This window comes from Terrapene carolina, unplaced genomic scaffold (genome assembly GCF_002925995.2).
Source record: "Terrapene carolina triunguis isolate 2854851 unplaced genomic scaffold, T_m_triunguis-2.0 Scaffold67, whole genome shotgun sequence".
NCBI lineage: Eukaryota > Metazoa > Chordata > Testudines > Emydidae > Terrapene > Terrapene triunguis.
In genome coordinates this window covers 3,110,552-3,138,128 of record NW_020664418.1, presented here as the reverse complement: position 1 = coordinate 3,138,128, position 27,577 = coordinate 3,110,552, and the positions used below count along the sequence as shown (strand labels likewise).

At 47.5% G+C, this 27,577-nt stretch overlaps 1 protein-coding gene across 2 annotated transcripts; it reads right to left on the bottom strand.

The window, feature by feature from the left end:
* Positions 1-836: 836 nt before the first annotated feature.
* Positions 837-18,640, bottom strand: RNPS1 (RNA binding protein with serine rich domain 1). 2 transcript variants are annotated; one of them, XM_026648189.1, is made up of 8 exons: positions 18,553-18,640; positions 15,469-15,660; positions 14,703-14,858; positions 14,190-14,381; positions 9,162-9,264; positions 8,022-8,175; positions 7,422-7,563; positions 837-1,122 (listed from the first exon to the last, which is right to left on the bottom strand). In XM_026648189.1, exons 2-8 carry the CDS (start codon positions 15,537-15,539, stop codon positions 1,017-1,019), a joined length of 924 nt encoding a protein of 307 aa, XP_026503974.1. In that variant the 5' UTR covers positions 15,540-15,660; positions 18,553-18,640; the 3' UTR covers positions 837-1,016. The 2 variants fall into 2 exon arrangements, with proteins under 2 accessions (XP_026503974.1, XP_026503975.1); XM_026648190.1 differs by lacking the exon at positions 18,553-18,640 and adding an exon at positions 18,433-18,506.
* Between the last annotated feature and the right edge of the window lie 8,937 nt (positions 18,641-27,577).

Genomic DNA, 27,577 nt, shown 5'->3' with positions numbered 1-27,577 from the left:
AAAAAAAAAAAAAAAAAAAAAAAAAAAAAAAAAAAACCCAACAACAACCAAAAAAACCAAACTTTGTAGATTGACTGTACAACAGATGGTAAATTACTTGCCTTTTGCAAGATTACCCAAATTAATCCAAGCAGCATCAGTCTCAAACCTCTCCCTTTTCATTGCAGTAAGGTAGGGTTTTGACACTTTGTTGCCAGGTTGTATTGTGTTTTCTAAAGGTGGAAACATTTACACCATTTGGTAGAGGGTTGTGTGAAATCTGTACCAAAACCCTTCAGGAAGGGCAAGGGGATCCCTAAAGAGGGCAGTTACAAAACAGTCCTTCGATTCCTGGCCTCTTTCTAATATGCAGTAGATGACATACAGTGGGACTGGCCAAAAACCATCATCTTTAATGTCATGCAAGTCTGCAGCACCCTGCCTCTTTGTGCAAACAGAAGTTTATGATCTCACTATTCGGGGCATGGGAGCAGAATGACAAACTGAATATTTAATTAAGTTTGAGGCAGATTTCTGTGTTTCGGTACCACCAGGTCTGAAGGTCTGCACTGGTGCCTTGAGATGGACATAACCACCCACCCAACCACCACCACCACCACCACCACCGCCTTCTCTTAGTAGTAGCCAGCCTTATGATTCCCAAAATAGGTCAGTACTTAGTTTTTTCTGCATGGCATGCTAAGCCTTCGGAATTCATGAAGCAGCAGCCTGCTGATTAGAAGAGCAGAGGCTACATCATCTTTCCTACTGGTAGCTTGTCCAGAAAACAATATACCACAGTTGCAGCCTTCAACCCAAAGCCACGTTTAAAGCATTTAGGTTCAATGCCTGGAATCTAGAAGCTGCAAGGCACAGATTGCCTAATGGCCAGGAAACCCCTCCTCTTAGTTTCCCTTCACTGCCAGGTTTCGATTTCTCTCACTTCCCCTTACCCAGGCCCATTATAAAAAAAGGTACAATATTTAGTCTGGTGGGATTTAAGTTAAAAAATAAAAAGCTGTCCAGTCTTTTTCGCTTTATCGTGAAGAGTTTGAGCTGGAGCGGCTGCGATGACGTCTTCGACCTGGAGATCTGGATCTTGACCGTCGGCGAACAGGGGACCTGCGTCTTGGAGATCTGGACCTGCCAGAGAAAGGAGGAGAAAAGCTTCATTAGGAGACAAGGACAACAGGTTTAAATTATTTTACACACATCTAGCACCTTTTATCCAGAAGGATCCCAAAACATTTTATACAAAGAGCTCTAGTGAAATGCAGCCATCTCTGGGGTGGAAGGAGGCAGCTCAACAGCACACAACTCAGCAAGAGAGAATATTTTGACCAAGGATACCATGGCAAGCCACCAGAGAACAAACTGGACCTTGGGCTTTTAAATTCTCACCTGAAAGACCTTGCACCACTCAAGTAAAGAGCACTATACTCTATTTTTATTTCACAGAAAAACAAAGAGCTAAGTTGATTTTACTGGTATTTAATCTGTGAATCCAGGGAGACTAGGTATTCCAATGCCAGTACTACTACCAGCAGTACAGCCCCTCTGGCTCAGAGCATTAAACTTGCATTGTTTTTCTTTATCATACTGCAGAACTGTTAGCATACTGCAACTTCAGAGAGTTTCTCCCTTAAACAGAAAGGGGGACAGAGCCTGGACTACAAACAGAAGCCAATAATCTTAACTGACTCTGTAGGAACTATATATGCATCTAATGGGAAGCACAAAACAAGATATCATGAACTTAAAGTCAAGAAAAAATGGTTACCTGCCTTTCATAACTGTTGTTGAGATGTGTTTCTCATGTCCATTCCATATCAGATGTGTGCACGCCACATGCACGGAGATTTCCCCCCAGTGGTACCTGTAGGGCCAGTTCTAGCACACCCTGGAGCCTACGCTCATGAGCCAGTAGTATAAGGGGCACCATCGGCCCTTCGCCCCTTCCAGTTCCTTCTTGCTGTCAACTCCGACGGCAGGATAGGAGGGCGAGTCATGGAATGGACATGAACAACATCTCGAAGAACAACAGTTACAAAAGGTAGGCAACCATTTTTTCTTCGAGTGCTTGCTCATGTCCATTCCATGTCAAGTGAATCACGCAGTGTCCTTGGAGATGGGCTGGGAGTTCACAGGCATGCCAACAGCAACGCAGCTCTCCCAAAACTGGCGTCGTCTCTGGCCTATTGGTGTTTGCGTAATGGGACGCGAACGTGTGGATCAACGACCATGTTGCAGCCCTGCAGATGTCCTGGATCAGTATTTGCGCCAGGAAGGCTAGTGCTCTTGGTAGAATGGGCCTTCACAATGGCCAGAGGCAGGACTTTCACTTGCTCATTGCATACCCGGATACAGACCGTAATCTGGGACGAGATCCACTGGGAGGACACCAGGAGACCTTTCATTCTATCCACAACTCCGACAAACAGCTGTGTCGATCTGCAGAAGGGGCTCATCTGATCAACATAGAAGACTAAGGCCCTTCTCACACCCAGAGAGTGTAGGCATCTTTCCTCCTCTGACTTACGTGGTTTTGGGAAGAAGGCTAGCAGAAAAATGGCTTGGTTGATGTGGAACTGCAATACCATCTTGGGTAGAAAGGCTAGGTGGAGACGCATTGGACCTTATCTTTAAAGAACACAGTGTAAGGAGGCCCCGAGGTTAAGGCTTGAAGCTCTGAAACTCTCCTGGCCAAAGTGATTGCCACCAGGAAAGTGACCTTCCACGAGAGGAGCAGCAAGGAGCAGGATGCCAAGGACTTGAATAGAGGCCTTGTAAGCCTGAAGAGGACCAGGTTTAAGTCCCAAGGCGGAATCAGGTCACGGACCTGTGGGTAGAGCCTCTCCAACCCTTTAATGAATCTGCTTGTCATCTTCTGGCCGAAGAACAATCTGCCTCGGATCGGGGGATGGAACGCCGAGATGACCAGATGGATCACGATTGAAGACAGTGAAAGGCCTTGCTGCTTCAGGTGAAGGAGATATTCCAAGATGGACTGCAAGGACATCTGTGATGGGCACAGGTTCTGCTCGGCTGCCCAGCAAGTGAAGTACTTCCACTTGGCCAGGCAGATTGCCCTAGTAGAGGGCTTTCTGCTACCTAGCAAAATTTGCTGGACCTGCTCTAAGCATGCTCTCTTGTCCAGATTTAGCCATGCAGCAGTCACATTGTCAAGTGCAGGCCTATTAGATTCGGATGGAGCAGTCGCCTGTGGTCCTACGACAGCAAGTCCGGTCTGAGAGGAAGTCCAGAGGACTACAACTGTGAAATCTAGGAGCACGCTGAACTAATGCTAGCGAGGCCATGCTAGGGTGATCAGGATGACCTTTGTCTTCTCCCTTTTGATCTTCAGAAGAACCTAGGCCGTCCGACCATGACCATAGGAAGGAATCTGAGAGAGATCCTTTGCTTTGACCAAGCCTAGAGCAAAAGTGGTAACATTTCTTGTTCTGTGCAGAGGCAAACAGGTCCACCTGGGGAGTCCCCCACCTCTGGAAGATGATGCTGGTGACCTGCGAGTGGAGAGATCACTCGTGGTAAGAGGAGAATGCCCTACTGAGGTGATCTGCCAACACATTCCACTCTCTGGGGAAACATGACACCGCCAGGTGAATGGAGTGCTTCACACAGAAATCCCAGAGCCTGAGGGCTTTCTGACAGAGGACCTTGGAGTGTCCCCCTCCCTGTTTGTCAATATAAAACATTGACACTTTTTCATCAGTACTTGCACCTCTTCTGCCTGAGTCCAGGCCAGGCATATTGCCCTGAGTTTCTTCACATTTATGTGTAATGACAGCTCGTCCCTTGACCAGAGACCTTGGGTCCTGAGGCTGCTGAGGTGGGCCCCTCACCCCAGGTCCGACACATCTGATACCAGCATCATTGAGGGCCATGGGCAGTGTTCCCTCTAATTTTTCCCACGCATGTGCGGAATGAATGTTATGTGCACCAATATGGAGGTGATGTGTAACACATCACCTCCATATTGGTGCACATAACAAAATTAATGTGGTCGGGGTGGGGCCGAGGAATTTGTAGTGTGGGACGGGGGCACAGGATTGGGGTGCAGCGGGGGAGGGCTCCAGGCTGGGGCAAGGGATGAGGGGCTCAGGGCTGGGGCAGAGGGTTGGTGTGCAGGGGGGTGAGGGCTCCGGCTGGGGGTGCAAGCTCTGGGGTGGAGCCGGGATAGGGTGTTTGGGGTGCAGGCTGCCCAGGGGCTACAGCAGGGAGAGAGGACCTCTCCCCCTCCCCCCCCCTCAATGTTCTGCAGCACCACCTGGGCTGGAGGGGGCAGGGGGAGAGGCACCTCTCCCCCTGCCACAGCAGTTCCGTGCTGGGGGAGAGGCACCTCCCCCCACCGCGGCCATGAGCCCCTGCTGCATGGCTGCGCAGCTTAGAGGGAACTTAGGCCATGGGGACTCTAAGGGTACTCCAGATAGAACCAATCTAACCACCATGTCAGGGAAGCCAGGACTGACACAGGAATGGTGAGAATAGAGTCAAGATGGTGCCTGCTCAGTAAGTAGACCAACACGAGCCACATCTGTAGCTCTCTGAGGTACAGTCGAGCATGCCACACCACGTAGTTACATGCCGCCATGTGGCCTAGTAAACATAGGAACACCGGGCAGTCATCAGCAGGCGCACTGACACTCAGGTGATTAAGTCCGACATGGCTTTGAACCTGGCCTCGGCAGGAATTCCCTGGCCTGAGACATGTCGCGTACAGCTCCTATAAATTCTGATCTTTGTACTGGGCCCAATGTTGATTTCTCCTCGTTTATTAGGAGGCCCAGCACTCTGCAAGTTGCTTGTACAGAGATGCTGTGTTGGACTTAATCCCTCGAGAAGCCTTTTATCAGCTAGTCGTCAAGGTATGGGTAGATTTGTATACCTCGGCACCTGAGGTGGGCCGTGACTACTGCCATACACTTCGTGAAGACTTGCGGGGCTGCCAAGAGGCCAAAGGCAAGTGCTGTAAACTGGTAATGTTTGTGGCCCACCATGAAACTGAGGAAGCACCTGTGTCCCCGAAAGATGGAGATATGGAAGTATGTGTCCTTCAAATTGAGGGCGGTGTACCAGTCCCCTGGATCTAGCGAGGGAATGATGGAGGCCAGAGAAGTCATGCAGAACCTCCGTTTCTTGAGATACTTGTTGAGGCAACGCAGATCTAGGATAGGCCTCAGGCCCCTTTTCGCCTTGGGAATCTAGAGATAGCGGAAGTAGAATCCTTTCCCTCTCAGTTCTGGAGGAACTACCTCCACAGCCCCTGCCTGTAGGGCTTGCATCTCCTAGACAAGAAGTTGCTCATGAGAAGGGTCCTTGAAGGACAGTGAAGGGGGCATACCGAAGCAAGGGAGAATACTGTTCCAGCAACTGTCACTGGCGGTAAGTAGGAACTCAAAGGGCACAGGATCGGTGGCACCCCTTATACTGGTGCATGAGCATGGGCCTCCAGAGGGTGCTAGAGCCAACTCTATGGCTACCACTAGGAGAAAAATCTCCGGCAATGATGTATACGGCACATGCACACCTGACATGGACTGAACATGAGCAAGCACTCGAATAAGAAGAAAGGATTTTTATTCTTAGGATTCACTAAAACCTAACTGTTGGTAAGTGAATAATCAGACATTCCAAAATGTAGCTGTGCTTGGAGCGCAGAATGACTGCACATCTCAGCGGGCATCTCTTATCCACCCCTTAAACATCATGTTTTGTAGACCACTTCCTATAGAGTTCCAGTCCTTCTTGTTATATACAGCGGATATAAGGATATATACAGTGAGGGACCATTTAGAGAAGAAAGTTAGTGTCTAACTTTAGATCTTAAGTGCACTAAGGGGCTTCCAACATGTTGGAAAGGAATGGAGAGAAGAATGAAGTCCAACTCAAATTAATCATACATCAGATTCTCCTTATTCTGCCAAGTAGGTCTTTGCTCCCACAGCCAAGACAACACAGAAAGCTGACTTTTAGATGCAGGGAAAGGGTTTGCAGAACAGGAATCCCACCTCTAAAGAAACTGATAGTCACGCTCTAAGTTTGGTCAACACTGTAGTCAAAAGTGTAGTAGCCACACCAGGTTTAAACAGAACATGGGTTGAAACCATATTGTCAATGTAGTTTTAACAGGGCCCAAGAGGGTTATAAAAATCAGATGAACTAACCTGGTACAGTAGAACGTCAGGAGTTATAAACACCTCGGGAATGGAAGTTGTTCGTAACTCTGAAATGTTCGTAACTCTGAACAAAACATTATGATTCTTTCAAAAGTTTACAAAATGAACTTAATACAGCTTTGAAACTTTACTATGAAGAAGAAAAATGCTGCTTTCCCTTTATTTTTTTAGTAGTTTACTTTTAAACACAGTACTGTACTGGCGCTTTTTTTTTTAGTCTCTGCTGCTGCCTGATTGTGTACTTCCAGTTCCAAATGAGGTGTGTGGTTGACTGGTCAGTTTGTAATTCTGGTGTTCGTAACTCTGAGGTTTTACTGTACAAAGATTAAGGAAGGACAGAGATTAAATGAAGGAGGGAAAATACAAGAGCTAACATCTGAAGGATATTAATAAGCAGAGTTTGGTGGTTGATGGATATACTGTAGATCTTACATCATGTCAACTCAACTATTAAGTTTCAGAGTGGTAGCCATGTTCGTCTGTATCAGCAAAAACAACAAGGAGTCCTTGTGGCACCTTAGAAACTAACAAATTTATTTGGGCATAAGCTTTCGTGGGCTAGAACCCACTTCATCGGATGCATGAAGTGAAAAATACAGAAGCACATGAAGTGGGTTCTAGCCCACAAAAGCTTATGCCCAAATAAATTTGTTAGTCTCTAAGGTGCCACAAGGTCTCCTCGTTGTTTCAGCTATTAGGTTATGTCTACAATACAGCTGCATAGCTACCACGCACTTCAAGGTAGACACAAGTGGTTTTTCCAGCAATGTAGGTAGTCCACTTCTCCGAGAAGTGGTAGCTAGGTCGACAGAAGAGTTCTTCTGTCACCCTAGCTGTGTCTACACTGGGAATTAGGTCGACATGGCTACATCACACAGGGCATGACATTTTTCACAGCCCTGAGTGATATAGCTAGGTCAAAGTTTTAGGCCCCAGTATTTAAGGAAATCGGTGTCTCAAAAACTTCAGCTGTTCTGAGCAGGGCCCAGTAAAGATCACCAATCATGTCCCATAGTGGTAACAGCAGCTTCTAACAGATCTTTAAGAGTTTGTGTTTACTAAACCAGGAGTGAAGATGATCAGTCTCCAGGTTTAATAGGTCACTGATACGGTTTACTGAAATCAAGCCCAGGGAGGCGAAGTTACCAGTGATGAAATCTGTGCCAGAGAGAAGATGCTTTGTGCCAAGAATTAAACATTACCATGCTTACACACTTCTACGGTACTTCATAAAATATGGCTCACCTTCTCCTCATGCGAGGTGGTGACCTACGCCACATTGGTGGTGGCGGCAGCATCCTCCTTGGTGGGCTAAAGCGCCTGGGAGGTGGCCTAGGCCGAGGTGCCAGTACAGCTGTAGCAGTGATCTCCTGACCATCAATCTGTCCTGTTTACAATTAAAAAGAAAAAGAATAAGCTAAAAATTTCCAGCACCAGTGTGCTACACATAGCACTATTGCACCCCTACTACAGACTTCCATCCTCACAAGGTTGCTGCTTTGGTCCGTTTGGAGCATTCGTGATCTAGTGGTTACAGCAAGAAATCACGAGGCCTAGGGTTTCTCCCCAACTTTGCCACTGACTCACTGTCTCGCCCTGAGCAAATCATTTAGACAGTCAACTTAAAAATCACTTCTGCCTAAAACCCATGAAAGGTTTAGAACCTACTATTCTGACCAGCAACAGTTCAGATGACAGAGTTGGGGTTTTTTGGATCATCCGACTTTGTGAGACAGTACTTTATGTAAGGTCAATGATCCTTTTAACTCATTTGTATCAACCCTCATATCCTCCACGGGTTTCTATTAGTCCTGCTGGTTTCTTTGTACAACATCTGGTACCTACCTCCATCCATATGCTTCAGCGCCTTTTCAGCATCATCTGGATTCTCAAACTCCACATAGGCATAACCCTTGGAGAGATGTGGATTTAACCTGTCAACTGGCATGTCAATCATTTTAATCTTCCCATAAGTGGAAAATATTTCCATGATGTGATCCTAGAGAAAAATAGTGATTATTAAGGACAGTGCCAATTCCCACTATCATGTGGTATTGATAGAGAAACTACACTTGACCAGAGCTCGGAGAGCCGGGAAGGCATACCCAATACAAGATCAAAAACCAATACCAACATCAAGGAAGACCAATCTTATTAACTGGATATGGATACAGTTTGAATTCCCACCAGCTCTCTATTGCTGCCTATTCAGTTTCTTCCTCGGAATTCCCAAACCCTAGACAAATGTATATGGACTACCCTCCTCAAAAAAGGCCAGAGGATCTAGGCTGTGGTAAACTTTTCAGGAGTGAAAGAATGAATGAAATCATGAAGTTTATGTGGGAAATGGCAAGGAGAGGGGCTGTCTGAGGTCAAATGCTAAAGGCGACAGATGTATTTTCTCTCTTTAACATTTAGGATCATTTATATAGCATCATATAGTTACATGTTCCCCCTACGAAGGCCTCACACCTCACCAGAACAATTATCTGGCAAGGAGGACTGAACTGAGCACCACTCCTGCAGATCAACCGCGGACATTCTCAGCTGGCCTCCAGTTGTAAATTTTTCAACAAAGGGGTCAGCTACTCTTCATCTTCCAACCAAGACAAATGTAAGTTACACAACACCCTGCAAGAGAACCAGGAAACCAAGTACAGGGTTTAAATCCAAGTCCCCTGCTTGATAACACAGGGCATGAGATCTGGGACATGGCATACAGGTCTTTTGAGAACCATACCCTGCCATGGATTAATTGCTCTTGGCTTGAGCCAAGTATGATATGATCAGGTGCCATGCAGGTTTCCCTACAGACAGGTCTGCCAATGCACCTCAACCTTGCATATGGATAATGTAAGAACTTCCAACACAGTGACACCTGATTGCAACCTAGTAATAAACTGTTTCTGAAGATACTATTTAAAAAACTCAAATCACTCTCCCAAAGATGTGAAAGTTCAAGGATAAAGAGGGGCAGGCCATTACCTTGGTCACATTTCTGGTGAGTCTCCCAACATGCACTTTGGTAGGTCTGGGTGATGGACTTCGTCTCTTCCGCTCTTTTTCATCTCTCTTGGGTGGCTTAGACCTGAGTTGAATATTACCAAACTATCAAATCTCCTGGTAACATACAAGCCAATCCCCATAACTAAGGCTACATTTTAGTCAAGTCATGGACAGGTCACAGGCAGTAAACAAAAATTCATGCCCCGTGACCTGTCCATGACTTTTACTATATACCCCTAACTAAAACTTGGGCTGAGGGGGACGCAAGTGCTCTGGGGGGCACCGTGGCACACGGCCTGGGCCCCCTGCTGGTGCTTCATGAATCCGTGACTTCTGTGATGGACTCGCAGCCTTACCCATAACACATAAAGGTGACTTGCAAAGGATCTTTTTGAATTGGACTTGTATCTTGTTTTGCTTCTTTATAATAAATAAGGGTCTGAAAATCTGCAGGAGTGGAGAGTTTGAAAGGTTTTTGCTTGCTTTTTAATTCAGAAATATCCTGAACGTCAAATCTGTTTTTCTCTGATTTTGCTGGAGGAACTCTTGGGATCTAGAGCATGTGTACCATGAGTTCTCATACATTAACTGAAGAGGGGCTAGGGTCTTGCTGGGTTCATAGCCAAACCTAGTAACCACTTCCATCGGCACAGGTTTGGTTTTGGCAGCTTTCTGGCTATGGACATCTTATTAGGATGGAAGACCAATGAATTATGAAGCAAGCTTACCAAGGAATGTTCCTACATAGCACAACCATGTTGTTGCCAAAAGCTTAAGATAAGATTGCTGGTGATGGACATAAACCAAATATCCAGGCAGACCACCTTAAAGACCTAGCTAGAAATGGATCCAAGTGGCGCTCAATCTGCAAGAAAGCTACATCCCTTTGGGATTTGCCATGATGATGGAGCGTTCAGCGTTGAACAGATTTCCTTTCTCTCAAGTGTTTATTAGCCACTGGAGTCATGTGTTAACAAAAATAGATGCGTTTAAATACTTTAAAAAAAAAAAATGTTTTGCTATTGCCCAGCTTTCAGTTTCTTGACTCGTGATCCCAAATGCACTAGGTTCATTAGTCAGTCTGCCAGGGTAGAGAAGATTTTTTTTTTTTTTTTTTTTTTAAAACAAAAGGGCAGATAAACTTTTGGAAACAATATTTCAGACCGTCTATGCCAGGGGCGGGCAAACTTTTTGGCTTGAGGGCCGCATTGGGTTTCCAAAATTGCATGGAGGGCCGGTTAGCTAAGGCCGTGCCTCCCCAAACAGCCAGGCGTGGCCCGGCCCCACCCCGTATCCAACCCCTCCTGCTTCTTGCCCTGACAGCCCCCTGGGACTCCTGCCCCATCCAACCCCCCGTTCCCTATCCCCTGACTTCCCCCGGAACCCCTGCCCATGACTGTCCCCCGCCGCCCCATCCAACCCCCCCCCCTCATTCCTGACTGCCCCCCCAGGACCCCTACTCCCATTCAACCCTGCTGTTCCCTGCCCTCTGACCGCCCCGATCCCTATCTACACCCCCGCCCCCTGACCACCACCCCAAACTCCCCTGCCCTCTATCCAACCCCTCCTGCTCCCTGCCCCCTTACCGCGCTGCCTGGAGCGCCGGTGGCTGGCGGCGCTACAGCCACGCTGCCCAGAGCGCCAGGACAGGCAGCCACACCACCTGGCTGGAGCCAGCCACGCCACCGCACAGCACAGAGCACCGGGTCAGGCCGGGCTCTGCAGCTGCACTGCCCCAGGAGCTCACAGCCCCATCGCCCAGAGCATTGCACTGGCGGCGGAGCGAGCTGAGACTGTGGGAGAGGGGCCGGGGCTAGCCTCCCGGGGAAGGAGCTCACGGGCTGGGCAGGAGGGTCTTGCGGGCCATAGTTTGCCCACCTCTGCTCTACGTACATCACAAATAAATGAAGGGGCGCTGTAACAGGGTGCTGGCTAAGGAACCTGAGCCAGGCCTCTGTCACACCAGCTCCAATCAAAAGAGAAGAATTGGAGCTGGCTGAGTAAGCCCAGGCCTGAGTGGCAGATGGGGATCAGCTGCGGGCCTCTTTAGCCAGGGGCTACATAAAGGCTTGCAGGAAGGAAGCCGAAGTAGGAGAAGGAAAGGGAGGAGCCAGAGAGTTAGAGGGAGTGGGAGCTCTTCTCTGCTGGCTGCAGGAGTCAGCAGTTCCCAGGGCTGTGATACTGAAACTGTTTGTAGCTAAAAGGTAGTGGGAAAGTAAACTGTAAATAAAGAGCATGGGTGATTGCACCAACGCAGAGGTCTCTGGCTGGTTTGTGGGTGCAGCAGGGGCAGAAGCCAGAGAGGTTCAGCTGCACCCCCGTTACCAGGGCCGGTGCAACCCATTAGGCGCACTAGCGTTTGGGGAGCGGCATTTCGGGTCCTTCGGCAGCAGCCACCGGATCTTCGGCCGTCCCGGTTGTCGTCGGCATTTAGGCGGAGGGAGCTGGGGCAGTGGGGCGCAGGGAGGGCCGCCTGCAGCAAGTAATGGGGGGTGGCACGCAGGGGAACTGCTCCCCGCCCCAGCTCACCTCTGCTCCGCCTCCTCCCCTGAGCACGCCGCCCCGCTCTGCTTCTCTCCCTCCCAGGCTTGCGGCGCCAAACAGCTGATTGGCGCCGCAAGCCTGGGAGGTGGGAGAAGTGGAGCAGCGACGGCGTGCTCGGGGAGGAGACGGAGCAGAGGTGAGCTGGGGCGGGGAGCTGCCGCACGGCTCCCCGGGCCGGGAGGAGCTGCCGCGGGGGGGGCCTTAGTGCGGAGGGGACGGGGGGGGAAAACACGCAAGGGGGAAGTTTCCCCCTGGGGAGTGAAATGCCTTGGCCCGGTTGAGGCAAAAAGGCTATTATTTGGGGGGGGGGGGGGGAGAAAGAGGGCATTTATCTTGGTCTGCCAATGAAACCCCTTCACAATAGTCATTTTCACATAATTTTAGCAGCTATCCCAGACAGGTTTAGGTTAATACAGACATACCATTTGAAAACTGAGTTTTCAAGCTTTCAGATATCAACCAATGGATCTTATCTGTTTTCCCATCTGTTAAATGGGGATATTACCTCACAAGGGCACATTGGTGAAGACTGTTTATAGTGCTTTGAAGTGGTAAAGTTGTATGCAAGTACTAAGTATTATTAACTAACTGCTCAAATTAGTGGCTGCTAAGAGAAGAATCACACTATAGGGGTTGCATAAAGGGGGTGGGAGAAGCTAAGGCATGGGAATAAGAGCCCATCTATACTAAGGACATTTTAGAAAAGTTTCACAGCATTGCTAATGGGAACAGTAGTGTAGATGAGTTGTGGTTTAGTCTGCAGATGAGAAGAATGAGGGGGGATTTAATAGCTGCTTTCAACTACCTGAAAGGGGGTTCCAAAGAGGATGGATCTAGACTGCTCTCAGTGGTACCAGATGACAGAACAAGGAGTAATGGTCTCAAGTTGCAGTGGGGGAGGTTTAGGTTGGATATTAGGAAAAACTTTTTCACTAGGAGGGTGGTGAAGCACTGGAATGGGTTACCTAGGGAGGTGGTGGAATCTCCTTCCTTAGAGGTTTTTAAGGTCAGGTTTGACAAAGCCCTGGCTGGGATGATTTAGTTGGGAATTGGTCCTGCTTTGAACAGGGGGTTGGACTAGATGACCTCCTGAGGTCCCTTCCAACCCTGGTATTCTATGATTCTATGGTTGCTGACACCATATTGGTCAGAGTAACTTCCAGCAGAGTTAAGAGGACAGTACTGAAAATTATGTCTGCAACTGAAATCCCAATGATACTATGGCTCCTAGCATTGCTAACATCAGTTTAGTTGATGGGGGAAATTCTCCTAAATTTCCCTAGCATAGACAGAGCCTAAGAGACAGCAGGCTATTATTCTTTACCCCTTCGAAGTCAAATAACAGTGAGAGATGCAGGAGGTGACATGGGCACAGTAAACAGGCAAATTATAGATCTAGCAATTCAGAGCTCTCCGATTTCTGCTCTCTAGACAGGGACCCTGGTGCCATGTGATTATGCAATCATTTAAATTGCTGCGTATTTGTGGAATTTTTTTAATTGGCACATAATTGTAGGATCAAGCCATAGACTGTAAGCACGTTAAGTGGGAATCATAACTTTTGATACATGCACATACAGTGTCTAACACAATGGGAACCTAATCCTTGTTTGGAGCCTTTTGTACTATAACAATACAAATAAGCTCTGATGGTGGCCTAAGGAAAACATCAATAAACCACCAAAAAGCATACTGCACCCATTACAATAGACTGAGTGGGAGAAGCAGAGTACCTGACATACACAAGGCCTTTGTTACAGACCCCAAACTTTCATACTTTTAAGATTTGTTTTCAGCCCTTCCTAACCTCCACATCTAGGAGTGTAAATGAAACATTGTGCCTGTATAGCACCTTTGTGGGGGAGAAAAATCAAACTGTTTCCAAACAACTGTCCAGTACAGACACTTCTTTTTTGGGGAGAACAGTTCTGTACTCAGAAGGAACTGGACTAGACAACTTATGATTTTGTGACTATACTCACAGCACCAGGTTCATGTTATACCCAAAGTGAAGAATTCTAGAGAAACAAAGAAGCAGATTCTACTCAGTTCAATTTCTACCTTAAAGAAAAACATGATTCCTTGCAATTTTTCCACCAGTTTCAATCTGCTACAAGTCCCAGATTATGCAGATAAATAGTCTGATATGCCCCACCTTCTGTAGATCCCAAATAATCAGGCATGGATACATTTTAGATATGTGATTGTGTGTGTGTGGTATATGTGAGAGTCAGTTATGAATTAATGAGATCTTTAAACTCCTTCCTGAAGAACATGTAGTTAGGTTACAAGTGCAGGTGGCACCCATGCTCAAGCAATAGCTAGATTGTATCTCTGGGATATGAATAAAGCAGACAATTTATTTTTTTTATACAGATAGATTACTTCTCTGTTCACAAGCCTACACCCTCCATGGCAACTTCCCAACCACCTGATAATTTTTACTGGATGAATCAAACTCACTTGGAGCGGGAACGTCTCCTGTTGTCATGTCTACGTCGAGATGGGCTTGGGGATCCAGAGGAACTGCTGGAACTGGAGCTACGAGAGGTGCTGGAGCTCCCAGAGCGGCTTGATGCAGAGGAGGAACTGGACCCACTGCTGGAACCAGTGCTGGAGCTGGACCCTGAACTGGAAGTGGAGCTGGAGCGGGACCTTTGGGGGAAAAAAAAATCAGTGCAGAATACACAGGGGAAAGGATAGCTGAATATCGTCTCCAGGTAAGTACAAGACAAGAATCGGTGGTTAAAGCGATGAGAGCTCAACCTCACAGCTAACATTATTTCAGCCAAGGGAGAGACTGCACTCTATGCAAAGCATACTCATTGATAAAGCAAGAGGGTCACTTTTTAGCAACACAATCCCCCAAGGAGTCTTCTAATATGGGGAACCACAAAGCAGATTTGTAGCATTTGAACAGGAGCACAACTCACTACTATTTGGGCTATCACTGGGATGCAGAGAAACTCTAGTTACCTGGTACTGCTGCTACCACTGGAAGCACTGCGCCTTTTGCGTGTTTTGTCCCGACCACGATCCTTTTCACTTGATTCCTTGGTGGACACTTTGTCCTTGGATCTGTCCTTGGATTTGTCTTCAGTCCGATCTTTGCGCTTGGTTGGAGAGGGAGCCCTTTAAGAAGAAAAGGTCAAAAGAAATTATTTCACTTTAAACATAACACTGAACTTTAAAGCCAACTTGGGCTGGTCCACACTGGGGCGGGGGATCGATATAGGAAACGCAACTTCAGCTACGAGAATAGCGTAGCTGAAGTAGACGTTTCCTATATCGAACTAAAAGTACCTACTTCGGGTCCACGCGGCGCAGGCAGGCTCCCCCGTCGACAGCGCTTCCTCCTCTCGGCGAGCAGGAGTTCCGCAGTCGACGGGGGAGCGCTTCTGGGATCGATCTATCGCGTCCAGATGAGACGCGATAAATCGATCCCAGAAGATCGATCTCTACCCGCCGAATTAGGCGGGTAGTGTGGACCAGCCCTTAGAATAACAATTATTGCAGAGCTAGAACACTAGGGTTTTTAATTTTTTTTTTTTTTTTTAAAACAGATCACAAAAGTTCATGCTACAGAGAAACTTTAAAGAAGAAAGTCAAAGTTGTAATTTAAGAAAATTCTCATTGTGAGAAGAGAGATACATTTCCAATTCCACATCCTCACTGGAAACACCCTAGTATCCTACATGTCCCCAATGGGGATAAGCCTAGAAAATTCAGACAGAATTATTACCTAGTGCTGGATTTTTTATTATTTTCTTTGAATCCTAGCAAACTCTTCTTTTTCATTCCTGAAAACTCCATTTTCCCTTCTGAGGCGTCCCAAGCAGCACTGGATGGGCCTCACTTATCTCAAATCTCACTTCTAACTCCTTGATTCTGAGAAACGATCCCTAATCGAGTGCAATAAACTCCAAAGAGCGGCCTAGTGACAAGATAAAAGGGTTTAGAAACAAGAAATAAACGTATTGGCAAAAACAACAAACCTACTTTTCAATAAAGGCAGCAAGAGGTGGGGGTCAGCTAATGAGATATTGACAATATCATATTGTACACACAGTAGTTACTCACATTGTTACATTGCTATTAGAGCCAAACACCTGTGCCTGCTCACACAAAGATACACACTGTCCATCTTGCTGAAGACTTGATATGGATGCCTCAAGGTGTCAGCTGACATTTTCATAAGAGTACAAAGGGTACAAATTAGCAAGCCGAGATGTATGGCAGACAGGGAAAACATGGATTTTCCACAAGTTTTCCTCTGCCAGGTGTATGAGTGTTGCCTAACCTGCCTTGTGACAGCCATCCGCCCCTCAGAGGACTAAGCACTGCTTCCTCTAGAGCCAATTGCTGCCACAACATATGTTGGCAAAGGGGTGTTTCCCAAAAGCTGCATAGGGCACTCCGTCTCCCTACTTTCAGTGGATGCAAGCTGCCTCCATTGCTCTGCCAACCTTGAAAGCAAGGCACTGAGCTGAGGAACCAGTCTGATGCACAGTTGTAACTGCAAAAGTGCATGTTCGAATCTCTCTTGGTGGAAGGCCTACATGGGGCTCAGATTTCATCCACCCCTACAGATCTCTTTGTAATCTTGATACAAATAAAGGACACAAATCAACACCATTAATTCATATTAAAATACTAGTCATGAGCTGAACCCTAGGTGCAATCCATAAGAGGTCTTTTTATCCCATATGTAATATGGTATCCCAATATATCTTCACGTTTTAACTAAATTGGTGGATTGCTTACCATTTAATAAAGGTCCCAGAGGTATGTGACCTAATAGCCCAGGGGGTCTCAAACTGGGGGTCAGGACCCCTCGGGGGGGTCACGAGGTTATTACAGGGGGGTCATGAGCCATCAGCCTCCACCCCAAACCCTGCTTTGCCTCCAGCATTTATAATGGTGTTAAATATATAAAAAAATTTATAAGTGGGGGTGGGGGGTTGCACTCAGAGGCTTGCTATGTGAAAGGGGTCCACCAGTACAAAAGTTTGAGAACCACTGTAATAGCCATTAACAGCAATTGTTAGGTTGCTCCTGTTTGGTTTATGCTCACTACAGAGCCAACTTAGCAGTCACCATTATGGTGGTTGAGGTGCCACCAGACTCCTTGTTGTTTTTTGAAGCTGTATACAGTATCTCTATTATCCTAGTCAATTCATTAAGCATTTGGAAGGCGACTGGACATCATTTGCATTTTTAAAAGTGACTATGCACTGCCAGACCCATAAAACAGGATACATAATGCTACTAACAAAAATGAAGCTGGATGCTTAGGCACATTACATAAATTAGAGTTTAGAAACATTTGGTAATAAGAATAAACTCCATGTAGTTTTCTGGATTTCATATTGTTTTGTCCTTTGAATCTGCAATTCTCTTATACTGATTTTCTGGGGCACGACAATTTACCCATTGTCTCCCTTTCCCCCCATAGAAATACATGTACCCTCACTTAATAGAACAAACTCTGTCTTGCTTATTTACAATCAACAAATTGACTGCAAATGTCTACTTTCTGATGAGTAGAAACTGAAATCTCAGTGAATGAGACAAGACTACATGACTTTCACCCAGTTATCAGTGTATTCAGGCTGAGACTTCGAGGGCAGGGGACTGGACTCGATGACCTCTCGAGGTCCCTTCCAGTCCTAGAATCTATGAATCCTAGCCAACACTCACTGGAAAATAATTCCATTAGGAACAAGTTATGTATATATCTACAGACAAACGTATACATGCATGGATGGCATTTGCAAGAATATGCTTTTTTCCTACTTATTACCAAGAAAACCTCTCCACTAACAAATGAGTTTTTCTGCAGCACCTAATATCTAAATGAAAAACAAACACAAATCATACAGGATGTGTTGGTTTGATACTTTACTCTCTCACTTTTCTTCTCTAAGGAGTTGTGCACTACCGCTCTACTCTCATAAAGTTACATTACAGTGATGGGTGAGGCAAACTCAGCTCTGCCAAAGACTTCCTGTATGAACTTAGCTATTAAGGCAAGTCATTTAGTCTCAGTCTTTCTGTGCCTCCGGGTCCCCATTTGGAAAATGGTGATAACATTTCCTTATAGAAGTGTTACAAGGTTAAATTCATTAGCATACAAGGAGCATTTAGTTACTACAGCGATAGAGACCACAGAATTACCCAGATAAATAAATGCTTGTGTTCAGTCTGTATCTCAGTTTGCACAACGTTTTGGGGGGGGACATGTACTGCAATCTGCAGTGCCAGATGCACTATGGGTTTGTTAGTGACCACAGAACATGTGCGGCCTTACTATGAACATGGCCACGATGACGGCTGAGAAACAGGGATAGAAAAACACAGCCCCGAACAGGATCGACAGAGAAGCGGATCCTCCCCCACAACTGCCCCTGCGGTTAGCAGGTGCAACAGAACAGGAGATGTGGAGGGACAGAGCAGTACTGGAGCATGCGCCCTGTTCCAGAGCGGCCCACCCCGACCCCCAGCTACAGGGGAACGCAGCTTCACCATCCCCGCTGCAAAACCCCAGCGGGGCAGCCTGGCCCAAGTGCAGAGCGATCCCCGAAAGCAAGAGGAGGGAGAGATGCCTCTGCGGCCCACCCCTAAACTTCCACGCAGGCTTTCCAAAGGCCCCTCCCCCAGGCTCCATCCTCCGGGGCGGGTTAGGTCCCGGCCTTCCCATCCCCACCTGCCATATCCTGCTCCGCAGCTCCAGGCCCCTCCTCTCGGGGTCCGGAGACGATAGCGGCGGCCCCCGACACCTCACCCAGGCCGGATGGCGCTAGATCCCCGGCCACCCCCTACTTACATCCTCAGCGCCCGCCACTGCTACCGCTCCCGAGTCCCGACCCCGTCGCGCTTAATAGACGCGGCTCCGCGCAGAGCGGGAAGCGCTCCGGACGGCGCATGCTGATGGCGTCACCCGCCAACGGGGCAAGGGGATGGGGAAGGCATTTAAAGAGACAAGGCAGATTGGTCTGTGTTGCTCGCTGCTGCTGGCAGCGCGGGCTGTGGCAGGGCTGAGTCTGTTCGCCGCCCCCTGGGTCTGATGGGGGCTGAAGTCACGGCCACCACCGACTGCGCCGTCCTGCATGGAGAACAGCCTCCCGGCCCCGCTCAATAGCTCCCCGCAGGGCTCCCACAGTTCACCTGGTGTGTTGTCCCTGCGTATCCACACACAACATGTCTGCCCCCCCGGCCCACGCAATCTAACTGCCATCTGCCATAACCCCATGCCAACTTTCTGAGGGAACAAAACCAAACAGCCTTGTACAGTCCCTTCTCTGAGGCCTTGCCTACCCCATCTGCCCCCCCCCCGTTGTCCCCCCCCCCCCATCACTTACTCGCTCATTTTTACCTGGGTGGGGAGGGTCCCTTGGGTGTTCGGTTGAAAACTGGACACCAGGAAACCCCACCCAGTATCTTCCAGGGTCTACTCATCCTACACAACAGCACCTGCCATACCCCCCATGTGTCCCTCCCACCCACCATCTGCCATGGACCGTTCATCCCACCCAACACCACCCAGCATCTTCCAGGTCCCTGCTTGTCCTATATTATGGCACCAGCATCTGCCATAGCCTCCACGTGTCCCTCCCACCCAGCATCTGCCATAGCCCCCCTGTGCTCCCACCCAGCATCTGCCACAGGCCCTGTCAAGGCTGATTCCCCACTCTGACACTTCAAGTGCAGAAGGTGGGGGCCTGCAAGGATTCTAAAAATTAATACTGGCCACTCCAGGCTTGTATTAAATTCCCAAGGTTACAGCTTTTCTTTGACCTTGGATGGGTAGATGCTGCCACCACCCAAGAGCAAAAACCCCTTTGAGAACACAGGAAGGCACACTTGGGAATTCTTTCCTGTGGGGTACCCTTAAGCCCTTTCATACACCCCCTCCGGGGAAGAGCTGTGAAAGAAAAACAAAGGAAATCACCTGTTGCCACCAGCTAATTAAACAACATGTGCAAAAACCTCTTAGGACACAGAACTCCAATCCTGTTCTTAAAAAAAGGTAAATTTTATTTAAAAAAAAAATACATCTGAAAACTCAGGTTATTGATAGATTTAAAAAGAGCAAATACAAAAATTAAGACTCAAGAATAGCTTTCTTGAGGTCCAGCTTAAGGGTTACAAGCAAAACAAAAGCACCTGGCGTTAGCACAGAAGAATCCACAAGCCATAACGAAATAAAAGAAATAAACCTAATCACATCTTCCTGGACATTTCCTGATCTACTTACATATCTGAGGTTTTAAATTAGTAGTTTCTAGGTATGATCTGATGATTTTCCATACCTGGCCCAAAACTTCTTACAGCATTGCTGCTCTGTCCCTTCTCTCCAGGACAACAACACAGACGAACAAATGGGAATTTTTTTTCCCAATTTTAAAAAGTTCTAGACTTCCCATTGGCTCTTTTGGTCAGGTGCCCACTCCCTTCCTTTTACCTATGCAGGGAGACTTGTTAACCCTTTACAGGTAAAGCAAATAGAGAACAACTACTAAGAGGGATTTTATAGCTAACTGGCTGGCTGGATGTCCATAAAAGGGAGCTACCCCCCACCCCCCATTTCATTTAACACAGCCCCACATAGCAGCACAGCACCCAGCATTTGCCACAGCCCCACATGTCCCAACCAGCATCTTCCATGGCCCTGTGTGTCCCAACAGACACCACGCTGTTTGCCATGGCCCTGTGTGCATTCAGCAGGTTCAATAAGACATATTCCAAAATAAATAGTTACAAGACAGAGTCGGGTTCCTGCCATTCCAAGCAAAGCATCGAAAACATGTTCAAAGCAGGATGTCCCAGTGTTAAAATTATCTAATACTCAGATTAAAGAAAGAGTTTCTATGCATCTGGGTATAATACTTATCCAAAAGTACAAAGTTTGGTTTTAAAAATCATAAAATACATATCATACATAATTTGCAATATCCTAAATTAAAGTTAATAAATTTAATGATACGCTTTAAATATTAGCATTAGGGCTGTCGATTAATCGCAGTTAACTCACATGATTAACTCAAAAAAATTAATCTCGATTAAAAAAATTAATTGTGATTAATCACAGTTTTAATCACATTGTTAAACAATAGAATATCAATTTAAATTTCTTAAATATTTTTGGATGCTTTTCTACATTTTCAAGTATATTGATTTCAATTACAACACAGAATACAAAGTGTACACTGCTCACTTTAGATTACTATTTTTATTAAAAATATTTGCACTGTAAAAATGATAAACAAAAGAAACAGTATTTTTCAAATCACCTCATTCAAGTACTGTAGTGCAATCTCTTTATCGTGAAAGTGCAACTTACAAATGTAGATTTTTTTTTTGTTACATAACTGCACTCAAAAACAAAACAATGCAAAACTTTAGAGCCTACAAGTCCACTCAGTCCTATTTCTTGTTCAGCCAATCGTTAAGACAAACAAGTTTGTTTACATTTATGGGAGATAATGCTGTCCTCTTCCAGAGGGACATGCTGGCCACTTCCCGAGATCTGCCTGAGGTAAGCGCCACCCAGAGACTGCACTCCTCATCCCCTCCCGCGCCCCAACCCCCTACCCTGAGCCCCCTCCCACACCCAAACTCCCCCCCAGAGCCCGTACCCTGCATCCCCTCCCGCGCCCCAACCCCCTGTCCCAGCCCTGAGCCCCCTCCCACACTCTGAACCCCTCGGCCCCAGCCTGGAGCCCCCCCTCCGGCACCCCAAACCCCTCATCCCTGGTGTGATGGGTTCGGTCACAAAGACCCCTTGGGACTGTTACCTGATGTTCTGAAATTACCTCTGAGCCCATTTTCCACTGCCAGTTTGGGACTCCAGAACCCTGCCTTGTTGAGCCAGACATGCTAGTCTGCTGCAACACAGACCCAGGTCTGGTCCACACCCCCAAAGTTGCAGACTTTAACCAAAAACTGCTCAGCAAGTCACCTATCTCCAGCACCCAGACACCCAGTTCCCAATAGGATCCAAATCCCAAATAAGTCCGTTTTACTCTGTGTATATATATAAAAGCTTATACAGGGTAAACTAATAAATTGTCCACCCTCTATAACAATGATAGAGAGATATGCACAGCTGTTTGTTCCCCCAGGTGTTAATCACTTACTCTGGGTTTACTAATAAACAAAAGTGATTTTATTAAGAATAAGAAGTAGGATTTAAGTGGTTTCATGTAATAACAGACAGAACAAAGTAAGTTACCAAGCAAAATAAAACAAAACACTCAAGTCTAAGCCTAATACATTAAGAAACTGAATACAAGTAAATCTTACCCTCAGAGATGTTCCAATAAGCGTCTTTCACAGACTAGACTCCTTCCTAGTCTGGGCCCAATCCTTTCCCTGGTACAGTTCTTGTTAGTTCCAGCTCAGGTGGTAACTAGGGGATTTATCATGACTGGCAGCCCTTTGTTCTGTTCCACCCCTTTTAATATCTTTGGCACAAGGCAGGAATCCTTTGTCTCTCTGGGTCCCCACCCCTCCTTCTAAATGGAAAAGCACCAGGTTTAAGATGGATTCCAGTTCCAGGTGACATGGTCGCATGTCCTGTGAGATCCCAAGCCTCCATTCTTTGGCCTGGTCTACACTAGGACTTTAATTCGGATTTAGCTGCCTTAATCCGAATTAACCCTTCACCCGTCCACACTACAGAGCCAGTTAATTCGAATTAAAGGGCCCTTTAAATCGATTTCTGTACTCCACCTCGACGAACGGAGTAGAGCCTAAATCGATTTTGTTAATTCGAATTAGGGTTAGTGTGGACGCACACCACCGAATTACTATGTTTAAGTTAATGGGGTAGTGTGGCCGCACACCACCGAATTAATGTGGTTTAAAACCGAATTAAGGTGCTTAGTGTGGCCGCGCACAATCGAATTTATACAACCTGTTTCCCAAATTCGAATTATCTAAATTCGGATTAATCCTGTAGTGTAGACATACCCTTTCTGGCCTGACTCACATGAACACAGGAAGGCTTACAAGTAAACAGAGCCATTTACAACCAATTATCCTAGTCAATTGGAGCCATCAAGATTCTAAACCACCATTAATGGCCCACACTTTGCATAATTATAATAGGACTTCAGAGTAATACTTCATATTTCTAACTTCAGATACAAGAATGCTACATTCATAAAAATAGGATGAACACACTCAGTAGATTATAAGCTTTGTAATGATACCTTACAAGAGACCTTTTGCATAAAGCATATTCCAATTACATTATAGTCACATTCCAAGCATATTTTCATAAAGCATATGGACTGCAACATCACACCTGGCCTCACTCCAGAGCCCACACCCCCAGCCAGAGCCCTCACCCCCCCAGTACCCCAGCACCCCACCCCCCTGCCCCAGCCTGGAGCCCCCTCCCACACCCTGAACCCCTCATTTCTGGACCCACCCTGGAGTCTGCACTCCCAGCCCAAAGTGCTACCGCTCCCATACCCCAACCCCCTGCTTCAGCCCAGAGCCCCCTCCCACACTCCAAACCCCTTGGCGCCAGCCCTGAGCCCCCTCCTGCATCCCAAACCCCTCATCCTCGGCCCCACCCCAGAGCCTGCACCCGCAGTCAAAGCCCTCACTTCCTCCCACACCCCAGCCCCCTGCCGCAGCCCAGAGCCCCCTCCCACACCATGAACCCCTAATTTCTGGCCATACCCCAGAGCCCGCACCCCCAGTTGGAGCCCTCACCCCCTCCTGCACCTCAATCCCCTGCCTCAGCCCGGTAAAAATAAGCGAGTGAGGGAGGATGGGGGAGAATGAGTGACAGAGGGAAGGGGGATGGAGTGAGTGGGTGTGGGGCCTCAGAGATGTTGCAGGGCAGGGTGGGGCCTCTGGGAAGGGGCAGGACTGGGGGCGGGGGTGGGGTAAGGGTGTTAAATTTTGTGTGATTAGAAAGTTGGCAACCCTATCCAGGCCTACCATGGAGAGTGTGAGCATTCCTTCTAGCCCAGGAATCTTCTCTGTCAAAACACACATGCTGCCATCACCTTCATACTTACAGGAAGGTTTGCCTCACTGGAGGTGGCCCAGAAGTGAATTCCTCACTCTATGTGTTTGTATTTAGTGCAGTCCAGCATATGTCATGTAAAGTACAAACTGCTGACTGCCTGGCATTCAGCTCCAAGGGAACCTACTCAGGGTGCATTAATCCCACATCTGCTCTAGTGCTGTCAAGAAAGGGAAACCTCTCAGAAGCAGAAGTTGCCCTCCTAAACTGAAGCATAGCCTTGGACATTTTGGTAAGACCTTGCAAAATCTTGTTAAGTGTTTTCACCTCTCAGCCCCTTCAATGCACTGGGCCAAACTATGCACTCGTTTATATCTGTGAAGCCCCAATAAACAGAATGGACCAATAGGGGTGTTATTGAGAGTAGGGTTTTCTCCCTGATATGTAAAGAAGGGTGTGGAGGAAAGTACTCCAGCCAATCTCCTCTATATTAATATTCATCTCTTATCTTGCACTTTTAATTGCTAGATCTCAAAGTGCTTTCCAACAGGAAGTCAGTATCATTATTCCCATTTTACAGATGGTGAAACTGAGCTGCAAAGATGAAGTGACTTGCCTAAGGTCAGTCAGCAAACTAGTGACAGAGGCAGAGCAGAATCCATGTCTCCTGTCTGGTACTCCAGAAGGCCATACTGATACACATATGGAGCAAAGAAAAGTCCTGTGACTCCTGTTCTCCTTCTTCACATGTTATTCGGGTTAGAAAGGAGACAAGACTCTTCTACAAAAGGCTGGAATGTGCTGAAGTGAAGACTTGCCGTTGTGCACCTGCATTAAATGTGAGGAGTCCTCCATCCCACTAAGGCTGCTTACATAAAGTTGCATGTGCTGTAGTGTCTGCAACAAAGCCAATGCATTGCAGTAGACATTTCGCTCTCTTTGCGACAGCAGCTGCTAATGCAGCACATCTTGTAGTGTACCTAACCAGGTAACTGTTATGCCTTTGTTTTCAGTGTTCTGCACCTTTAAATCTCTAAGGATTTTTCTTTCTGCAGAGAAGTGCAGTCGGTTTGTGTTCACTTCAGAGCCAACAGTTATAGTGGAGACACACACACATTGCTGTGTTATGGAGACTCTACTTGTGTTCTTTCTTGATTCTCTTACTCCAAAAAAGGTCATTCTGAAGGAACGTATTGGATTGTCCTGTGTGCATGTTACAAAACATAACTAATTTAAGCACTCTTAGCAGTACACGGAGTAGAGACAGATAAAATATCATTTTTGCCTTTTGTTTTAACTTAAGAATTGATCCCATTTTTGTGAAACATTCACACTAAAATGGCTACAAGGAAAATTGTGCAAAGAAGCAAACTGGTGCAATTCTATTTACTTTTTGCTGCCAAATTGCCATTTCTGTGAAAATGGAGTAAATAACATTGTAGAATACTGTCCTCAGTTTTTCATAGCCCCAATTGTGGTTCTTTTTCTGCATTGATATGAATTTACTAGTGACAGCTCAGCCTAGAAGTTACATGCTGCGGCTGTTACTTTATTTGAGAACAGGAGCCCTGTCTGTTTCACTGCTATTGAGGGTGGGAATGGTGGGGGATGTGTATAAATAAACATCCTCTTTGAAAGCCTAGGTTGCTGAATCTTTGACTGAGCATTGCCCTACCCACACTCCCATTGGTGCTGCCATGGCAGAGCTGGAAAGAGTAGCTATGAAGAAACAGACCTCATGATTGCAAGTGACATTTGGGTGAGTGTAAGCAGAGTCTGAATGAGCTCTCCCCTGACATCTAGTGGTGAACTGTGAAAAAAGACTTCAGAAGCTGATCTCGTTTGCATGGACACACCCACCCTGCCTAGGTGCTCAGCATGACGGGATTGCGTGAAATGATCACTTGTGGATGGTATTGGATCCCGAGTCTCCTTCTTATTGGGGCAGGAGTAATAAAGGGTTAACCTTCTTGTGTGTGTGCAGGAGGGACTCACGCTCAATGAAACCGCAATCGCTAAGTATTGCCTCTTAGAGGCGCCCAGGGAGTGGTGTGTAATTGTCCCAGGTCAGTGGGTGGGGGCTTGAGCCAGTTTTGTGCTGCATTGTTGAAAAGGAACCCCTAGATACTGAAAATGGTCCTTGTGGCTGCTGGCTCCACCTAGGGTGACCAGATGACAAAGGTGAAATATCGGGATGTGGGGGGCAGGCAGGGGAAAAAAAAAAAAGCCGCCGGAGGGCCTCCCCCGCCCCAGCTCACCTCGTCTCCACCTCCCCCCGTAGGGGAAGGTGCCCAGCTGGTGCAATCCCGCCCACTCAGACAGCAGCATTTCAGGCAGGCAGCACCTCTGCCCTGCAGCACAGAGCACCCCGGGATTAGGAAGTGAGTGGCTGGGGCGTGCTCAGCCTGCGGCCGCTGTGACCCCACCGAGTTGCCCTGCACGGGGGGTTCGGGGCAGGGCACGGCCTGTGCAACAGCTGGGCAAAGGGACCGGGGACACGGGAGCCCTCGAGGAACGGGGGCCGCCAGCCGCCCCGGGGAGGGGGCCGGTGGGTGGCAGCTCTGCCTCTCAGGCGCGGGGTCTGGGCGCGGCCCTGGCGGCCCGGCCGGGCACCCTGCAGCCTCTCCCACCTTCACGCGGCTTGGGATGCTGGACAAACAAGCAATGTTGTCCTCCCCAAATCCCCGCCCTGGCCCTACCTTCTTCATGGCTGTACCACGCATGCTGGTGTCACCCCCTCCCTCCAGCGCTTGCGCCGCCATACAGCTGATCAGCGCAAGCCTGGGAGGGAGGGGGAATGCGGCGTGCTTGGGGAAGAGGCGGGGCCAGGGTGGGGATTTGGGGAGGGATCCAATGGAGCAGTGAGGTGCGGGGCTGGAGGCGGGGATTTGGGGGAGGGATCCAAGGGGGGGAAGGAGGGGGCAGAGTTGGGGGGGGGGGGGCATGAGCCCCTCCGGGCTCCGCCTGTGCACCGGAGCGGAGGGCAAAATTGCTTGTTTGTTCCGCGTCCCAACCAAACATCGGTCGGGATGCGGGACAAACAAGCAAATATTGGGACAGTCCCGATAAAATCGGGACATCTGGTCACCCTAGCTCCACCTGGCAGAAGGGTTACATTTTTGGGGGCTTGTCTGGGATACCTGGGTCAGTACCCCTTGCAAGCACATCTTGAGTGATCCATTAAATTGGGGAAACCATTTTGTTATATTTTGGGGGAAATTTCAGTTTGTACAATGGCTGTACACATATTAGAGGATTGGTGCAAGGGGATGAATATTGACCCTAAGAACTGTCTTCTGGTGACAGGGATACCAGAGGCGCTCGATGAGGGCTCAATAGAATCTATTTTAAGGGCAGCCACTGAGTGCCTAAGTAAGTGCAAAATGTGTTGTTCTAGGAGCAGCAACAATCTGTATGCTATGTATAACCTGTATGCTCTAAAAGGTCTGTTACACCTTCCCCCCCCCCCCCCCCCCCCCCCGTTTTGTCTCCTCTCACTCTTTGAATACTTGTGAAGTGGCTTTCCCCCTCCCCCCTGGAATGCTTGTGGAATGAATAGTATCAGGGGGTAGCTGTGTTAGTCTGTATCTACAAAAACAACAAGGCATCTGGTGGCACCTTAAAGACTAACAGGGAGGGATAGCTCGGTGGTTTGTGCATTGGCCTGCTAAACCCAGGGTTAAGAGCTCAATCCTTGAGGGGGCCATCTGGGGATTTAGTTGGGGATTGATTCTGCTTTAAGCAGGAGGTTGGACTAGATGATCTCCTGAGGTCCCTTCCAACCCTAATAATCTATGATAAGCTTTTGTGAGTAAAAACCTCACTTCTTCAGAAGCATAGAGTGAAAGTTACAGATGCAGGCATT